Source organism: Lytechinus variegatus, chromosome 8 (assembly GCF_018143015.1).
Source record: "Lytechinus variegatus isolate NC3 chromosome 8, Lvar_3.0, whole genome shotgun sequence".
Lineage (NCBI taxonomy): Eukaryota > Metazoa > Echinodermata > Echinoidea > Temnopleuroida > Toxopneustidae > Lytechinus > Lytechinus variegatus.
In genome coordinates, this window is record NC_054747.1 from 9553289 (window position 1) to 9570487 (window position 17199).

The 17199-nt window shown below is 39.1% G+C and overlaps 1 protein-coding gene across 1 annotated transcript; it reads right to left on the bottom strand.

Annotated features, from left to right (window-relative positions):
* Nucleotides 1-1426: 1426 nt before the first annotated feature.
* On the bottom strand, nucleotides 1427-17149 carry LOC121419944 (PR domain zinc finger protein 5-like). The gene is made up of 7 exons (XM_041614433.1): nucleotides 17054-17149; nucleotides 12316-12488; nucleotides 11473-11755; nucleotides 10132-10343; nucleotides 8672-8851; nucleotides 5306-5558; nucleotides 1427-4103 (listed from the first exon to the last, which is right to left on the bottom strand). The coding sequence occupies exons 2-7, from the start codon at nucleotides 12433-12435 to the stop codon at nucleotides 2356-2358; spliced, it is 2796 nt and encodes a 931-aa protein (XP_041470367.1). The 5' UTR covers nucleotides 12436-12488; nucleotides 17054-17149; the 3' UTR covers nucleotides 1427-2355.
* Nucleotides 17150-17199: the final 50 nt, after the last annotated feature.

The window sequence follows — 17199 nt, forward strand, 5'->3', positions numbered from 1 at the left end:
ATTCAACTTCATCCTCTCATCAATACCCACAATGCAATTGAATAACAAGCATCAGCAGGCCATATGGCATTACATTTACATCACTATATGTATTACATCACTATATGTATAAAAAAAAATCATATTTAAAAAACAGTTCCCATATTTGAGTATGTTGTCCATTTAGGCAATATTATACAACAGTTAGGGGCAAATGTATAAATCATAAGCTACAAAATTAAGCCGCTTTGCAGTTGGAGCTCCACAACTGCTAAAAAGGCTTGCCAACATCATTTCATACATAAACATACACATCGTGACATAGCAACAGCAAGATTTGTAATTCATAAGTGAAGAAAATTCTCACTACATTTTGCTGCTTCCAGCATATTATGTCATACCTTGGAATGAAACATATTTTGAAACATTTTTCAAATTGTTCTCAGCTTTCTATTAATACTTTATACATGTAGATGTTAATACAGAACATTACACAAATATGTCTAAATGGGACAAGGTTTAGTCAAGATCCCACACACCCTTTATGGATAACTTAAGCAATTGCAAATGCACGATTACAAATTGCAACCATGCAAAAACTTCCATCTTTCTTTTTTATGTTGATAATTATAACCTGGGCTGCTAGTTCATAAAAAAAATATATATATTTTTGAATAGAAACCACAGAGCATTTTATAAAAAATCTTACAAATAAAATGGTGCAAACTCTGATCAACATACAAACAAAAATCCTTAAAAAATATTTTAATGAAATCATTTAAATGGCTAATAATCCTGTTCATGATGGAATGTTTAATATCATAGTAGTTGAAAGTCTATCAAAGCTTTAATGTTTTAACCCTATATAGGCCGGGGTATTTTGGGAGTTCATATGGCCAGGTGGGGGGGCCTCCCAAGTCCCCCCTTGAGATCTCAGCCGTCGACCGGGCGATCGCGCCAAAAATCAGCACGTGGGTTGTCTGGGATATAATCTACAAATATAAAAATAGAAATTTATTGCATGCAAATTGTGATCAAGTAATTATGCTAATTTATGCATGATTAGAATGCAAAATCATACTTCTTCCTCTAACTCCCTAAACAAACCTCCAAATGTTCTATTTTTTGGCATAGAAACTCTTTGTGGTGTTCTTAGCAAGTTTACATGAAAAAATTGTGATATCAGATCAATTTCTTATGTATTATATTGTTTTTTGTAATTTGTTATGTATTTCTGTGTTTTTTTTACCCTTTTCTTTTGTTTTTTCAATGAAATTTGTTGGGGACTCTTCTAAGATCACAAACAGCATGAAATACATACACTTAGACCATCAAAACTAAAAATAATCATACATTTATGATTTTTGGTTGAGAACACAATTTACATTGACTTTGCACACGAAAGACGTGATTTCGTGTACAAAGTCAATGTACACGACGTGATTTCGTGTACATTGACTTTGTACACGAAATCACGTCTTTGAGCAATTTTTGGTCTGACATGCACTTCACCCTTTGAACCCGATAGGCCGGTATGTGAACGCGCATATACCCGATAGGCCGGAATACCGGTCTAAAGCCATGTGACTTCAAGAACATGGGTTCTAAATGTCAGGTGATCTTTTACAACTGATGTTTAGTACATGTAAGTGTAGGCATATTTAGTTCATAACTTTAGTCTAGACTGGTATTGATTTCGGAAGGATTTAGCATAAAAAATGGCCCAAATATGCCACTTTTCTGCGGTTGCTCGTGTGGTATGTGCGGTAATACGTGGCAAGTCACGTGCTTACTATTAGGAAGCAATTGATAGATCTGACTGTAGTAAAACAGTGATTTTGAGCCCAAAACAAACACTAAAGTTGATATTTCTGTTAGTAGACTAGGTCTTCAAGAATGTAAACAACTTCAGCCGGCCTGGTCCTGGTACTAGCGTGGGGAAGATGCCGTTGGGTCTCGAATCATTGGAGTTTGTGAAAGTGGTCGATACGTGCAAATAATTCAGGGTATGGGTCATCACTGCCCCTAATGATTTAGGGTTCAAAGGGTTAAATAACATTGCGTAATTTTGGGACCATGTACCCAGGTGATGCAAACTTGATCTAAAAAATTTGCGCAAGACTTGAAAGTAAAAAAAATTTGCACGGCGAAAACATCGCGCGACTCGTTGAGGGGGGGGGCTAGATAGGGTTAAGATAGAAAGTTGATCTTGTGGAACTAAATTTGCTGGCAGGAGACAATTGAAAAAAAAAATCTAACATAGCTTGGAAATACAGAAATCTCTACTAAGAATGCTTTGACTTTGGCAATCATTGAACTCGTGAAAGGTAATTGTAGGTGAAGGTCTACTGTTAACCGAATGAACAGGTGAAACTTTCAAGGCTGAGTGGATCCAGTTATCTGCAACTGACCAACATTTGTGTGGGACCTAAGATGCTGCTCTAGGTGGTGATTCAAGGCGAAAGCTTTGTCGCAGAATTCACATTTGAAAGGCTTTTCACCAGTGTGGATCCTGACATGTACTGTCATAGAGTACTTAGATGAGAACCCCTTCCCGCAAACCAAACAAACGTGCGGTCTTATACCCTTGTGGCGGCGCTCGTGTATGCGCAGGTCGGTCCTCTCTGGAAACTTCTTATCACAAAACGAGCAAGAAAAGCGCATCTTGCGGTCAGCGTGTAACCTTCTGTTGTGGCTGAGCAGGGATTTTCGAGTCCGGAAGGCCCTCATGCAGGGTTCGCATCTATGCGGCCTTGCGTCGGTGTGTTCCTCTTGATGGTTCTGAGCGGCGCTTTGCGATGCGAAGCTGCGAGGACACTGGTGGCACTTGTAGCGTTTCTCCTTGTTGTGCGAGTGAAGGTGTTTCATTAGCCGGTTCTTATAAGGGAAGACCTTGTCGCAATGGTCACATGGGAACACAGAGACGTTTGGATGTTTGTTGCGCTTGTGGCGTTTTAATCTCTCTTTGCTGGCATATCTCTGGCTACAATGGGTACACTTAAAGGGTTTGTTAGCGTATTGATTTAAGCGAACTCCAAGCATATCAATCTTCTTCCCTTCATCACCCTCTCCTTCTTTTGTTTGTTCTTCACTATCATCGCTATCACTTTCATCATCCTCATCATCAGTGATTCCAACATTTGGTCTGTGTTTCTTCCTCTCCTTCCTTCTTTTCTTCAAAAACTCAGCCAGTCCTTCACAATTTGCCACATGTAGAGCTATTTTGCCTTTCGGATTTAGCTCCTTCGAACAACCCATGCACAGGAATTTCCCTGACGCGAACTCAAAGCCATGTACGTCATTCAGATGTCGGTGAAGGCGAGAACGTGAAGTGTAGTTCTTCCCACATAAGGAACACCTAATCTCCGGTACAATGTAGCCAGATTTCTGATCTCTTTTTGATAATTTAGCCAAGTTCCCGATGACCTCCGATTCTGAACCAATTGTCTTCTTCAGAAATGAACCATCATCAGCTCTGTCAGATTCATCACTTACATCATCTTCTCCTGCCATTGCTCGAATTTTCTCTCTCATTTCCTGAAGCTTCTTACATTTCTGAAGATGATGTAAAATATTATCTTCCAAGTCAAAATAATTTTGACAGCCCATGCACACTAGGTTTCCTTTCCTCCGTTCAAACCCATGTGTAACATGCATGTGGCGGGAAAGGTTACCACGACTGCTGTACTCCTTGGGACACAGCGTACACTTCATCCGGATTTCATCGTGGATCTTCTTGTGCCTCAGCAGCGTAAGCGACGTATTGAAGACATCGTGGCATACGTCACACTCAAATTCACAGGTGCTTTCGTGGAAGCGCTCATGTTCCTTCAGACGACCATCTGTTTGAAACCGCTTGCCACAGGTGGCACAGACAAAGTCGTCCTCCTGATCACTGGGCGCAACCTTACGACCAGTTTCTTCAGATTCCCGGTGCCTTTGTTCGGGTAAAGGCTGTTTCAGTGACTCCATCAGTCTGGCCTTCTTGGTCATCCTATCCTTGAGATTGCTACTCACATTCGGTGTCTGGTTGTCCTTCATGTGACTGAACTTGATGTGGCGGAGCATGACCTTGGATCCATGGTACGATTCCTCACACATGTAACACTTGAAACAGTCAGCCTCTGAGTAAAAAAAACAACAACAAAAAACAAAGTAAGAAGAAAATGTTGACTAAATGTGCACATGATGGAGGGCTTGTAAAGAAAAGACGATAGTATGAGGGAGATATATACAGAGAGCAGGGCTGGACTATTCCAAGGCCATAGAGGGCCATGGCCTAGGACACTGTATTGACTAGCCCTGAGATCCCATTCACTAGCCTTGCCAGTTTGTTGTGCCTTTTTGATAAAAATTTGTCTTTTGATTTGTGGTGTCGCTGGAAAGGCTCTAGGCCTATTCAACTCCTGACACCAAGTGTTGCAACTACTTATTTCTCTATATTTTCTATTTTGATCCTGTTAGCAATATTTTTTAATAAAAGGTCTTAGTGATAAATCTGTGTTTTAAACTAATTGTAGAAAACTGGATTAGCACTCCTTGCATCCCCCATCTTAATCTACTTTTTATGCCCCTTCTGTATTTATGTAAATATCTTTAACCTTTTATCTAGCCTTTTCTTATCTGCATTTGTTTTTCATGCAGATTATTGATATTCTTAATACTCAGTTCTTTTGCATTTTATTGTTGTTACAAAGGTGATCGGTGCTCAACAAGCATTGCATTTTATACAGACCACCTCTTTTCCATACTGTATATCTGATATTCTCAGCACATTGTTCATGAGTTTATTCTTACTGATTTCAAGCTCATTGATACTGTACATGAATGAATGTATTTGTTTGTGCCTTTCAGTGGAAAGAAATATAACTTAAACTTGACTTGATTATTGTGTGGTTATATATAGAATGGTGATCGATAGATAAGTGGCCTTACCCTGAAAATGCTGAAAAGGAAGGTCAGGAGAGAGAGAGATAAATAAGAGAGAGAAAGAAATAAATAGAACAGAAAAACAGCAAGGATCCTCATACATATATGATGTTTGTCTGTAAAAACAATTTGTATTGAAATTGTATGCAAAATCACATTTCTCATGCGACATACATACTGCTCAAAATGATGAAAACTCTTCGCATTGCGAAAATGTTTTGCGCCAAACATCAATGGGGGGAGGGGCAAGGAGGGCTATATGTACAATAGCTTTTGGCAGAAAGTTTTCTCCAAAGGCCTCATCAACTGAAATATTTGAAATTCTGCACAGACATACAAGGTAGTCGGCAAAGATGAGATGAAATCCCTCGTCGTGAAAAAAACGGACGTGACTCACCTTCATTGAACCCCAGATCGTCCAGTTTTACTTTACATCCTATCTTCTCCCTGTACTCATTCGAATAGAAGACCTTGAGTTCCGTACCGGGTTGGATGTTGTCTATCGCTCGGTAGTAGATATCTCCGTAATGCTGGAAGGCCTCTAGGTTCTGCTCAGCTGTGGTCCTTGCTGGACTGATGTGGTATAACCAGTTGTTATGGGTGATGTTACTGCCGTCAAGGTAGAACAACACGTTTCCTTGAAAGCATAGCTGGAAAATCATAAAAAGGATGTACATGTAGTAATGATGTTTGATACAAAGGAAACGTATCATTCAATAGTGTCATTAAGATTTTTCATGTAGTCAGCTGCAATCTCCAATCGTAGAGTCAAAGCCGTTGAGAGCTCTAAAGGAGACCTCAACTGTAATCCTTGTTTAAGTACCCTTATTAAACTGGGGGGGGGTGGTGAATTTAAACCCCCCTCGACAAATTTCACCCCTACGCCACCGCGCAATTTTTTTTCCCGCGCCACTTGCTGACTTTTTACTTTCAAGTATTGCGCATTTTTTTGAGACCAAAATTTGAAGAAAATACAAAGAAATACATAAGAATTTTTTTTTAAAATAAGATACATGACAAATTGATAATTTTTCGGCAATTTTCTAAAAGATTTTTGTTGGAAATGTAAAGATTCATGTTCACCAAAACCCACAGTATATACTGGTCTGAAATAGCCCAGTCACGATAGGGTTAAGCCCACATTTACTAACCTGCCTTGTTTAAAGATGAACTTCTCTGTTTCCTATTTGCACTTATACAATAATAATAATAATACCAACATGCTTGTATAGCGCATATCACTGCCAAATGCGTCCCTATGCGCTTAATTGGATATTATTACCCTGGCTTTAGCCTCACAGCCTTTTACAGCGCGATGGCATTTCAAGGAATAAATTCCTGCCAGGTACCCATTTACGTCACCTGGGTCGAGTGCAGCACAATGTGGATGAATTTCTTGCCGAAGGAAATTACGCCATGGCTGGGATTCGAACCCACGACCATTTGTTTCAAAGTCCGAAGACTAATCCACTGGGCCACAACACTCCACATACAATTTATTCATTGGTTTGTATTTATGTTTTCTATTTGCTCTTAATATATTTGATTTTGTTCAAATATGGCCATCCAACAGGGACAAAAACAAAGAATTAAATCTTTGAGGCGTTTGAGCTACCAGGGTTCCCAGCTGTTCAAGAAAACAAAATTCCCTGAATTTTCTGTGATGAATTTTAGAATTCCCTGATAATTATTTAAACCAAATTCCAAGTTTTCGCATGTTTTCTATAAAGTTGTTGCAGTGAATAATGTAAAACTAATAGTACCACCATAACCAGTCATTCAATGGATGTTGTTGTGATATGCAACAAAATATAACATAGTCTTACTGACTACCATGGTTACGACTTCTGAACTGATCAAAATTCCCTGATTTTTCCCTCATTTGAGGCATTTTTCATCAAAATCCCTGATTTTTTCGACTGGAAAAAAGTAAAATAATTTACCCTGATGGGCTGGGAATCCTGGCCACTGATTGATGAACATTCAGTGTATACAGGCATCTCCAATGTCTTCAATGTCTGACATTATCATTTCATCATCAGGGCTATTCCAAGGTTACTCACATTACATTTGGAGACACCTTGACTCATACTTGGAGTTGTAACTCCATTATTATTGATAGGAACTAAACATCTCCTTATCACAACAAAGTACATAGTCTGACTATCCTTTGTATAAAAACAAAACTTGGGAAATTCTATTATGCTCCTGGTAAATCTTTGGAATGTGTCGGTTACTCACGTTACATGATTTGGACCAACCTGTGGAAATGCCCATCATTTTCTTATGACCATAAAATGTCTTGAGTGTTAAATCATGAACCTTTAATAGTTTTCAGATACTGCAAATATCTTGCATTACCGATCTGAGTAAAAATGTCTACGAGTATTGAATTACCCTTACAGGGATTGAGAAATTTTATGGAGGTGGTCACAAAAATCTGAGCTGTGGTGCCCTACATGTACATACTGAAAATTTCCTTTCGAAAGCATCATAAGATGCTTCACAATATAAAAAGAGTGATTATTTATCCTCCATAGACAATAATAATAATAGGCATTTATATAGCGCCATCTATCTAGAAATATTCTATTCCGAGGCGCGTTGTTATTATTATTATTACCCCGGCTTTAGCTCGAGCTGCCTTTCAGCGCTCATGCATTCAAGGAATTAATCCTACCGGGTACCCATTCACCTCACCTGGGTCGAGTGCAGCACAATGTGGATAAATTTCTTGCTGAAGGAAATTACGCCATGGCTGGGATTCGAACCCACGACCCTCTGTTTCAAAGTCAGAAGACTTATCCACTGGGCCACAACGCTCCACGATACTTTAACTTAAGGCGACCGCAAACCTTACGATCAGTTTGCTACCTAATTTCAGAATCAAATGTAATAGATTTGATGCTAATATTGAGACTTGAAATATCTTCTTGCGTAATGTTCTAAATCATCGTACAAATACCTATGTTCAAATCTGTGACTATGCTATCACCCTTCTTTAATAGAATAAAAGCAAATTTAACATCTAGTCATAATGACGTAATAGCAGTCGTACGATTGGCTACGATTTGAAACTAATTTGGCCTTTACCCTAAAATAAAGGCTTGCAATCTTTCAAAATGGTTTTATTAGTATTCTTTCAATTAATTTTAACCCCAAATAAAATTATCTGTTTCCTTCACATTTTCAGGAAATGAGCGAAATGCGATTTGTTCCAAAATCGGATCGCGAACAGCCGTAAGGTGTGCGGTGGCCTTTAGACATACCACAGGATGCTTGTGACTGAGACTATAGTCATCATTATCACAGCAATTTAGCGCCAGGTTCACTTCAAAATCTCAGGTGATTCCTATCTGACCTAAAGGATAGCAATACAGTATGTTAAAACATCCCATTCATAATCTCACTAGGTGACTTCAAGTCCGGTGTTGATGTCGGAAGCACAATTCAAATTGTGATAGGTCCAAAACCTACTCCGAGTTTATACTAATGATCCAGTGTCCCGTAACACAAAACTTAGCAATGATCGTAGAATATTTTTCTACGAATGATTCCATTGACTACAATATATAATCAATCGTGAAAATCAAGCATATGATTAATCGCTAACCTTTGTGTTATGCGACCCAGATCACAAAATTGGCAGCTCAAGACCTAGTGAGTGACTTTGAAGGATGATCATGTAAAAACCGACCTAACACCAACAACAAAAGGTCAACACTGCACCAGAAACCACCCATTTATTCCTGCATTCACGTACCTCCCAAGTTGAGCCTATGTCTTGACCGTCCTCCTCGTCCAGCAGCGACCCCTTAAAAGGACCAAGCCACTGAGACCTCTGGATGAATCGGTCAACCACAACTCCTTTGATGACCTGACCTTCCTTGTCTTTGAACTGGTATCTGAAACCTTGAGGAAGGTTTGCGTGCAACACGTGCTTCTGAAATAGATTCAGATACAGGTGGAAGACAAAGAAATCAAGGTTAAGTAAAACTTTCAAAAGAAAACCTAAATTTCTTATTCATACACAGACCAGTCCTGCCAACCTAAGGAATGATAAAATTGTATTCTGTGATTAAAAGTAAAATGTATGTTTCCCCCAAAAAGTGTATTTAATGATAAAATGCGTGGCGCACGCACTCATCACGGCGCTCAAGCTAAAATGCGCACTGCTCTTGCAGATGAAAAAAAAAAACATTGAAACATGTGTATATCTCACCCTGGTTTTAACAAAATGATTGAAAAAAAAACAGTTTACCTGAAATTATATTGATCTAATAACCATATTTTTGTAAGTTTTATGAAATACAGACGTATAGAGATGATTTTTCTCAATAAGTTACGATTTTGTAAAAAAAGAAAAGAATGATTTTTTTTTCAAAATCGTTTCTTTTTAAAGAAAGACGTTTTTGGTTGCAATAACGTACTAAATACGCCAAAAATGTACTGGTTGGCAGGCCTGTATACATCAATACTTTCTAGGATAACAAAAGTCATGCACACACAAATGAGGACATTTTTCTTTTAAAAAAAACCCAACAAATTTGTCCTGGAAAAAAAAAGACTTCCATTTTGCAGAGGAAACTTTAATTTTCGCTTGTCAATTTTTTTCTGTACAAATGCCCTCCCTTTTGGAAAATCCTGGATTTGCCCTCGATGAACTAAATCAGTATCAAAAGGAAAGTAAGTTTCAAATAGTTCCAATGTCAATTTATAAATTTTCAGAGAAATCCTAAATGGCAAATAAAATATCACTATAATCTAGAAAAAAATTAAACAGATGGCAATATATCTTACCAGCATAAAATAATCACACTTTGATAATTTGGTGCATTTTACATCTACAGAGGAAATTTAAATTTCAACTTAAAAATAAATTTCTTTGAAACCATGTCTTATGCAAATTAACCCAATTTGAAATTGGGTGGTTTGCAGACAAAGGTTTATAAAGGGAGGAGTCAATACGACTATCCTTCAGGTCTCAGCCTTGATAGGTCCTGTCAATGCAAATTATTGTACACATGTAAGGTTTTTCCTGAAATGAAACGACTTGGTATTTCATTCACGATTTGTGCTGTGACAGATATACAGGTACATGTATATATCTAATTTTCAAATTATGCTGAAATATATGTACATGTCTATCTATTTTTGTCACAGTCTCCCTCAAATTAGGTCTACTGATGCCAAATGCTATGCATAAATCAACAGTCTTGATACCTTTCCAGTCTTGTCAACCTTGTGACTAGTAGACTTCTGATTGTTTCCTCCGACGTTTACCGTTGTAGCCACCTTCTCAGCCAACGGGGGTCGGCTAAGTGTGGTTGATCGAGTTGGGGTAGCAGTGGCTTGAGTGGTCATTGTGGTTGACAAGAGTTGTTCTTGAGGTTGTGGAGCGGGAGGTTCAGGCCGACGGGATGAAGCGTCGATATCTGTTGATGCAATGACAGGTACATGGTAATTATTTCATTAGAACTCAATTCCAACGGAGTCTCGACAAGGCTTGAATTAATCCAATACCAAGTGCACAGCCTTGGATCGATTTGCCTCAATGCCCCCCCCGTTTGATTTCCCATTGGTGCTGTAACATAGAAATGTGCACTAAATAAAATTGACCTTGCCCTTGATTAGAATTAACAGCATGCAGGCTTTTTAAAATTGTTACTAAACTGGAATGTAATCTCTACAGCAATGTTTGGTTAAGTCCAGATATGATGTTGATAGGTAAAGCTATTTTTCACGAAGCTAGTGTCAAGGAACTGGCTCTCCAAATCCCGAACACAGTGCCAATCCCTCGATCGGCTCAACTCAGGAGGCTTGCACTGGGTAAGGGAGTTGGGAGTCATTTCTCCTATGTTAGCTCTAGGAAAGAAAGCTTCCCTCCATCAACGTACAATCTGAATCTGGTGGGTGTTCCACAAAGAATGACCAGTGATTTAGAGTCATGCTTCAACACCGACGTGCACACGTAACACATAATTTGATTGAAAGATAAGCGTAGTATGCATGATCTGACCAATGCGGTGATGCGTTATACACGTATACCGCACACTTTAATCTTAGTGAAAACCCCCTAGACTACATAAATCTTTAGCTACATCTGAGCAATTCAATATGATATAATTACTCTCCTGCACCCCACTCTCCCTACTCCTACATGTATGTTATTGCGCCACCATTGAAGCCATTGCCTTGCTGCTTGTCTGCATAGACGATCAGTAGCTGGCGCATCTTTGACAACTCTGTTTTAACGCCTATCACATTATCCTCTTGAGAAGCGCTGCTATCATTACCCCAGCTTTAGCTCGAGCTACCATCACCGGCGCTCAGTGCATGCAAGGAATTACTCCTGCCAGGTACCCATTCACCTCACCTGGTGCAGCACAATGGGGATAAATTTCTTGCTGAAGGAAAACATGCCATGTCTACGATTCGAGCCCACGACCCTCTGTTTCAGCAGTGAGTGTCAGAACCACTAGACCACGACTCACCCAGGGGAAGGGCGCTCTCATGTCATGACATCGTAAGGTCAACTAGAAAACCTACTTATCATGTGCTCACCTTCTTGTATCACTGCTGAGAATAGGTTGTCCACACCCTGTGGAGGGCCTCTTACCACCTGAACTCGATGTGACATCGACGGAACACCCTGCTGCAGCAGACTCCCTTCGGTTCCACCTTCTCCTCCAAGGACATGCGCAAAACTAGGCAGACTCCCATGGTTCAACAAAGGTAACGGCTGCCCTCCTTGAAGCTGCTGCAGTTGCTGTAGGTGAGAACTGCCACTGCCAGAAGGTGCGGTTGTTGCTTGCAAGTGGTGGGATTGCAGGAAAGAACCTTGTTGCTGCAAGACAGGATGAAGTTGTAAACAGATTGTAAGTGGTTAGCCAATTCTTTTTTTAAAATTACGAATGGTAGGAAGAAGCAAAGCAACTCTCAGACCCAGTGGAACAAGGGTAGGAGAGAACAGCCCCCCCCCCCATCAGTGTGGAATTTGTTGCCAAGGGGTAAAATTGTGCAACCTGGCACATACTTAATAGAGTATTTTGATATACAGTGTATGTATTTCATAAAGCATTATGAAGAGAGAAATTTATGAAAGAGAAAATCAATTAAATAAAGCTGTCACTCTGCATATGTAGTGGGAACTCATTAATGACTTTGAAATGTTTTTTCAAACCCTTTGTGCATCAATATCTTTTTAAGTTAAACCTGGACGAGATATTATCAAAAAGGGTTTCTAGATATTTTGTTTATGCCAAAAACTTGTCTGGACCATAACAAGTTTGCAGATTTTCTATTTTCAATTTTCAAAGAGTGTGATTACATTTGGGCTTGCGGTATGGTGGTGCATCATCGCGCTCAAAAAAATTCCAGAATTCCTGAAAAATCTGGATGACTTACATCCCTGAGTTGTAGGTGCTGCGGGAACGTGTGGCTCATATGTTGTGAGTGGTGAGAAACGGAAGCTGTGCTATGAGGCTGCTGCTGTTGATTTGGGCCATCATAGTTCAGGTAGTTCATCCCGACAAGCTTCTGAATCCCAAAACACTAAAACCCAGCAAAGGTTTAATAACCTGTTTGTAAAAAGCAGTAAACAGCTTCAACATTGATGTAAAGTTACATTGAATAATGTGATTTTCCATACTCTAATGATCTTAGGTTAAGTGCAGAAAATGGGTGGAAACATACATTGTCTGGTGGGTGTTTCATAAAGCTGTTCATGAGTTAAGAGCAACTTTAACCCTATCTAGGCCGGGGTATTTTGGGAGTTCATATGGCCATGGGGGGGGGGGGGCCTCCCAGGCCCCCCCCTAAGATCTCGGCCGTCGACCGCGCGATTGCGCCAAAAATTGGCACGCGGGTTGCCTGGGGCATAATCTACAAGATTGTATAGTAAATTATTTAATGCGTATTGTTATTAAGTGATTAATTAATTAAGTGATTTATGCGTAATTAGTATGCAGAATCATACTTTTTCCTCTAACTCCCTAAATAAAGCTCTAAATGTACTAATTTTTGGTATAGAAACTCTTTGTGGTGTTCCTAACAATTGTACATGAAAAAAATTGCAATATCAAACTTTTTTCTTATGTATTTTATTGTTTTTTGCAATTTCTTATCTATTTCTTTGTTTTTTTGCCTTTTGTTTTTCATTTTTTTTCATTGAAATTTGTTGGGGACTCTTCTGTGATAAAAAAAAGCAAAATAAATACATTTAGACCAGCAAAACTAAAAATAATCAAACATTGAATTTTGGTTGAAAACACAATTTGCATTGACTTTGCACACAAAATCATATTTTTTAAGCAATTTTCGGTCTGAACCACATACCCGGGTGACGCAAATTTGGTCTCAAAAGTAAAGTCAGTGAGCGGCGTTGTCAAAAAATTTCGCACAGCAAAAATTTTGCGCGATCTGTTGTGAGGGGCCTCCGAGCCCCCCCGGCCTAGATTGGATTAAAGGACAAGTCCACCCCAACAAAAACTTGATTTGAATAAAAAGAGAAAAATTCAACAAGCATAACACTGAAAATTTCATCAAAATCAGATGTAAAATAAGAAAGTTATGACATTTTAAAATTTCGCTTCATTTCACAAAACAGTTATATGCACATCTGGGGTCAATCTCAGATCAATAAACAAGCAATGCTATTAAAAGTAAATGCTAGTTTTGGTAACGATATCAAAATGAGTTCATACAGAATCCAATGAAATGACCACTAAAGTGTCTGTTTGTATAAATAAAACACATGTGCCAAAGGATTCTGGAAGAAATTGTGTAATTGCTGAGAAATCAGCAAATAAGCACGGGATTCGGGTAGGGCGTCGGGCCCGACGCCCTAAGCAATAATTATACATTGTCCCACGTGCGCTTATCTGTGTTGGGGATCTTCGGTGTGAACATTTTTCAGCGTAGATTTCAAGATTTCACAAAGTTCAGTTAATGTAACTGTACCAGATCTAGATCCTTGATGATATACTGGCAATTAAGCCTTGTTTTTCAGACTTTCTCAGGAAATCAGTGTTAACTGCAACTACTGGAATTTCTCTTTAATCAGTTGTCAATCCAATTGTATTAATTCTTGATAGAAAAAAAGAATTTTGAATAAACCAAATTTCATATACCGGTAATAAAATACAAAAGAACAAGTGGGAATATTACATCATCAGCCCATCTATTGAATATTCATAAAGACATGCCTAGAACTGTTTCACCGGAATAATGCAAGTCTTTCAAATTTAAAAACCTCGTTATTTGTTATCCAATTTTTATCAAATTTTCAGTATTTTGCTGTGTGAAGTTTACTCTACTATAAATATAAATATCTCTAGCCTGGACCATTTCTTTAATAGGATCCTAGCATTTGAGCCAAGAACTATGGCTAGGATTAGTGGTCGCCTGTCATTAGGTAGTATGGCAGTGAGTCTAAACTTTGCGCATGTCCTACTTCGCGGACAGTGGGTGATTTCAAGTTCAGTGTTGACCTTTTGGTGTTGGTGTTTGGTCAATTTTTACACAATTATAACACCAAACATAAAATGAGGATGGTCCAAAAAAGTCTCTCACTCGTTGTTGAGATGTCAATAATGTGATCTGAATCAGTTTTACAAACTCTGAATAAGTTTTGGAGCTAGGGGAAACAATCAAAATTTCAACACTAACACCAACACCAAGGCCAACACCGAACTTGAAATCACCCATTCATTATCTTTAAAAAACTACCCAATATCCTTGAAATCTGACATCAATGTGAAAAGCGACCTTCAATTACCCTTTTTGTGTAAGTTTATTTAGGATGAGTTCAGTACCGGTATTCATGAAAATATTGGCAAAAGATCGGCAAATTTGTCACCGTTGGCACCCGTTTTGAAGAAATCTGATATTCTCAACAAGCATCACAATATCACCATTTTGCAAGCAGAAACAATTATATTGATGAAGGTCTACGAGTGGCAGTTTCCTGACATCTGGGCACAAACTGGAACCTCAAAAAACGAAAAGTTCTCTCCTTCTACCCCAGTCTCGATCGGCCATTTTGTTACGATTCATAACAAAAATGGCCGATAGAGACGGGGGTAGGAGAGAACTTTTCGTTTTTGAGGTTCCAGTTAATTTGTGCCCAGATGTCAGGAAACTGCCACTCATTAGACCTTCATCCATATAGGGGGCCTAATCATGGTAAGTGCTTGATTTCTGTTTTAACTATTTATTCAGAGAATTTGACCATACGTCTTCAGTTCCCTGGGTTACCATATTGGCAGTGCGCCTTTACTGTCCAAAGACAAAAAAGAAGCCAAGCCCAAGGCTTCAAGAATGTAGAGTGTCTGGACACCCAACTCCCCGCCCCCCCCCCATCCTTAAGTTGCATCCGGACCTAAATTAAAAACAAAAGTTTAGAGTCTCACTCTCACATGATAGTGTCAGACTCTCAGTCACTAGACACTATCATATTACTAGTCTAGGCCAATCTTTTTCCGGCATTATCGTGATATAGGGAACCACCGTTCACTTCATACAGCAGCGCTTTATTCAGTCACACGCACGGTTCCCTATTTCCACTAGACAGGAATAACCGTCGTTTCTGGGGATTTATTCAACAAATTCTGACATTTTACTATAATCCCCATTCACCGACGGTAATGTGTCAGTACGAGCCTGCATGTGTAATCTGGTCCGACAATTCGGCGGACAGGTTTTGTCCAGATGTTTTACTTCTTTTAGATTCTAAATGACATTATATTATCTTGGACAAAGGTCCACTATTTTCGTTAGACTCTAATCTTTCTATTGATACTATATACATTTTATAATATTTCGAAAATATACATTACCGATGAGATATTCCCGGGTTATTCCTTATTTTTTGACTTTCTACCGGAGAGGAAAATTATGGCGTGTGTGTGTGTGTGTGTGTGTGTATTTGAGTTTTGTCAGACGTGTATCAATCAGATGATTATTTGCGTCTGGGACCGACCTTTAACGTCACCATCCGAAAGACGTGACCAGGGCTCGAACCTCTGCATCAATTTGTAACTTCCCCATGGCTTGGATTACAGGCGCACGCCACAACGCTCAGCAGCCGTCAACGAGTTGTGCTTTTATCAAGGCTTTCCGATTAAATTTCGATATCTTGGCCAATCAATGCGAGCGACAAGTTCCGAACGCACGCACATCAATATGTCCAAGCGCAAAGCAGCGGCACAAATCGCGATAGGTAGCGACTGGTAAATACGTCTGTAATGATGATGACATCATCCAAGATGGCAACTTACGTTGACCAACGAAAGGATCGAAGATGACGATGTTTCGATCATCATTTCAAAAGAATTAGCAGTAACTGAGGTCTAAGGTACGATATTTCTGAATTTTAAACATTTTTTCGTAAATATGGATTATGGATGTGATTTCTTTTTCATATGACATTTTATGTACAAAAAACGATCGGAAAATCAGGTTTCCGCTGTTAGATCTAACGTTACTGCTAAAATACGTTGTCTGTACGTACGGGCCTCCAAGCTTTTCAGTCTATTAGTATTGGTGAGTGAGCCAACGCAGTTCAGCGGAACAGGCAAAATACAGAGACTGAAGCTTTTAGTTTTGGTCTGATATTTCCCCCTCCATTCACTTTCTACACAAGTGCGCGTACACAAATCTCCGAGTGGTTCCCAAAACCACGATTTGGCCCTTTTTCCTATGACTAGATGATAGATCTAAATCAGACTAGGCCTTGGCCTAGCCTAGGGGGGCCTAATAAAACTATTAGCTAGGCCTAGGCAGTAGCAGGTTCAATTTGACTCATTTTGAGAAAAACACATTTCAAAATTCATTTTTTACTTTTATTAAATTTTACAATGTATTCAAAATGTTCACGACTTTAAACGGGCTATCTTATTATTTTCTGTGTGCCTGGCCTTGCTGTGCTGTGGTCTTCCATTGACCTCGCTTTTAGTACGCTATACGTCGCACATAGCGACTCAGCTTATGTGCAATTCAGATACATTTATCACAATAATATGATGGATCGTACTCGCTTACGTGCACTAAAAATCGGATGTGCCACCGGCCGGGTGGGTGAGTACGGTACCGTAAAGCATCCGCCTGAAAAGAAAAATGCGTGAAATGAAAATATTAAACTTGCCTCTTTTATCAATAATTCGACAAATCTACAATCTTCGAATATAGAATAGTTCTCGAGCTCTCCAAGATCCAAGTACCGTAACTGTCATCAGGTCAGCAAAAAAGCTATTAAAAATGCAGGCAAGCAAGTCAGAGATCTAAATAGAG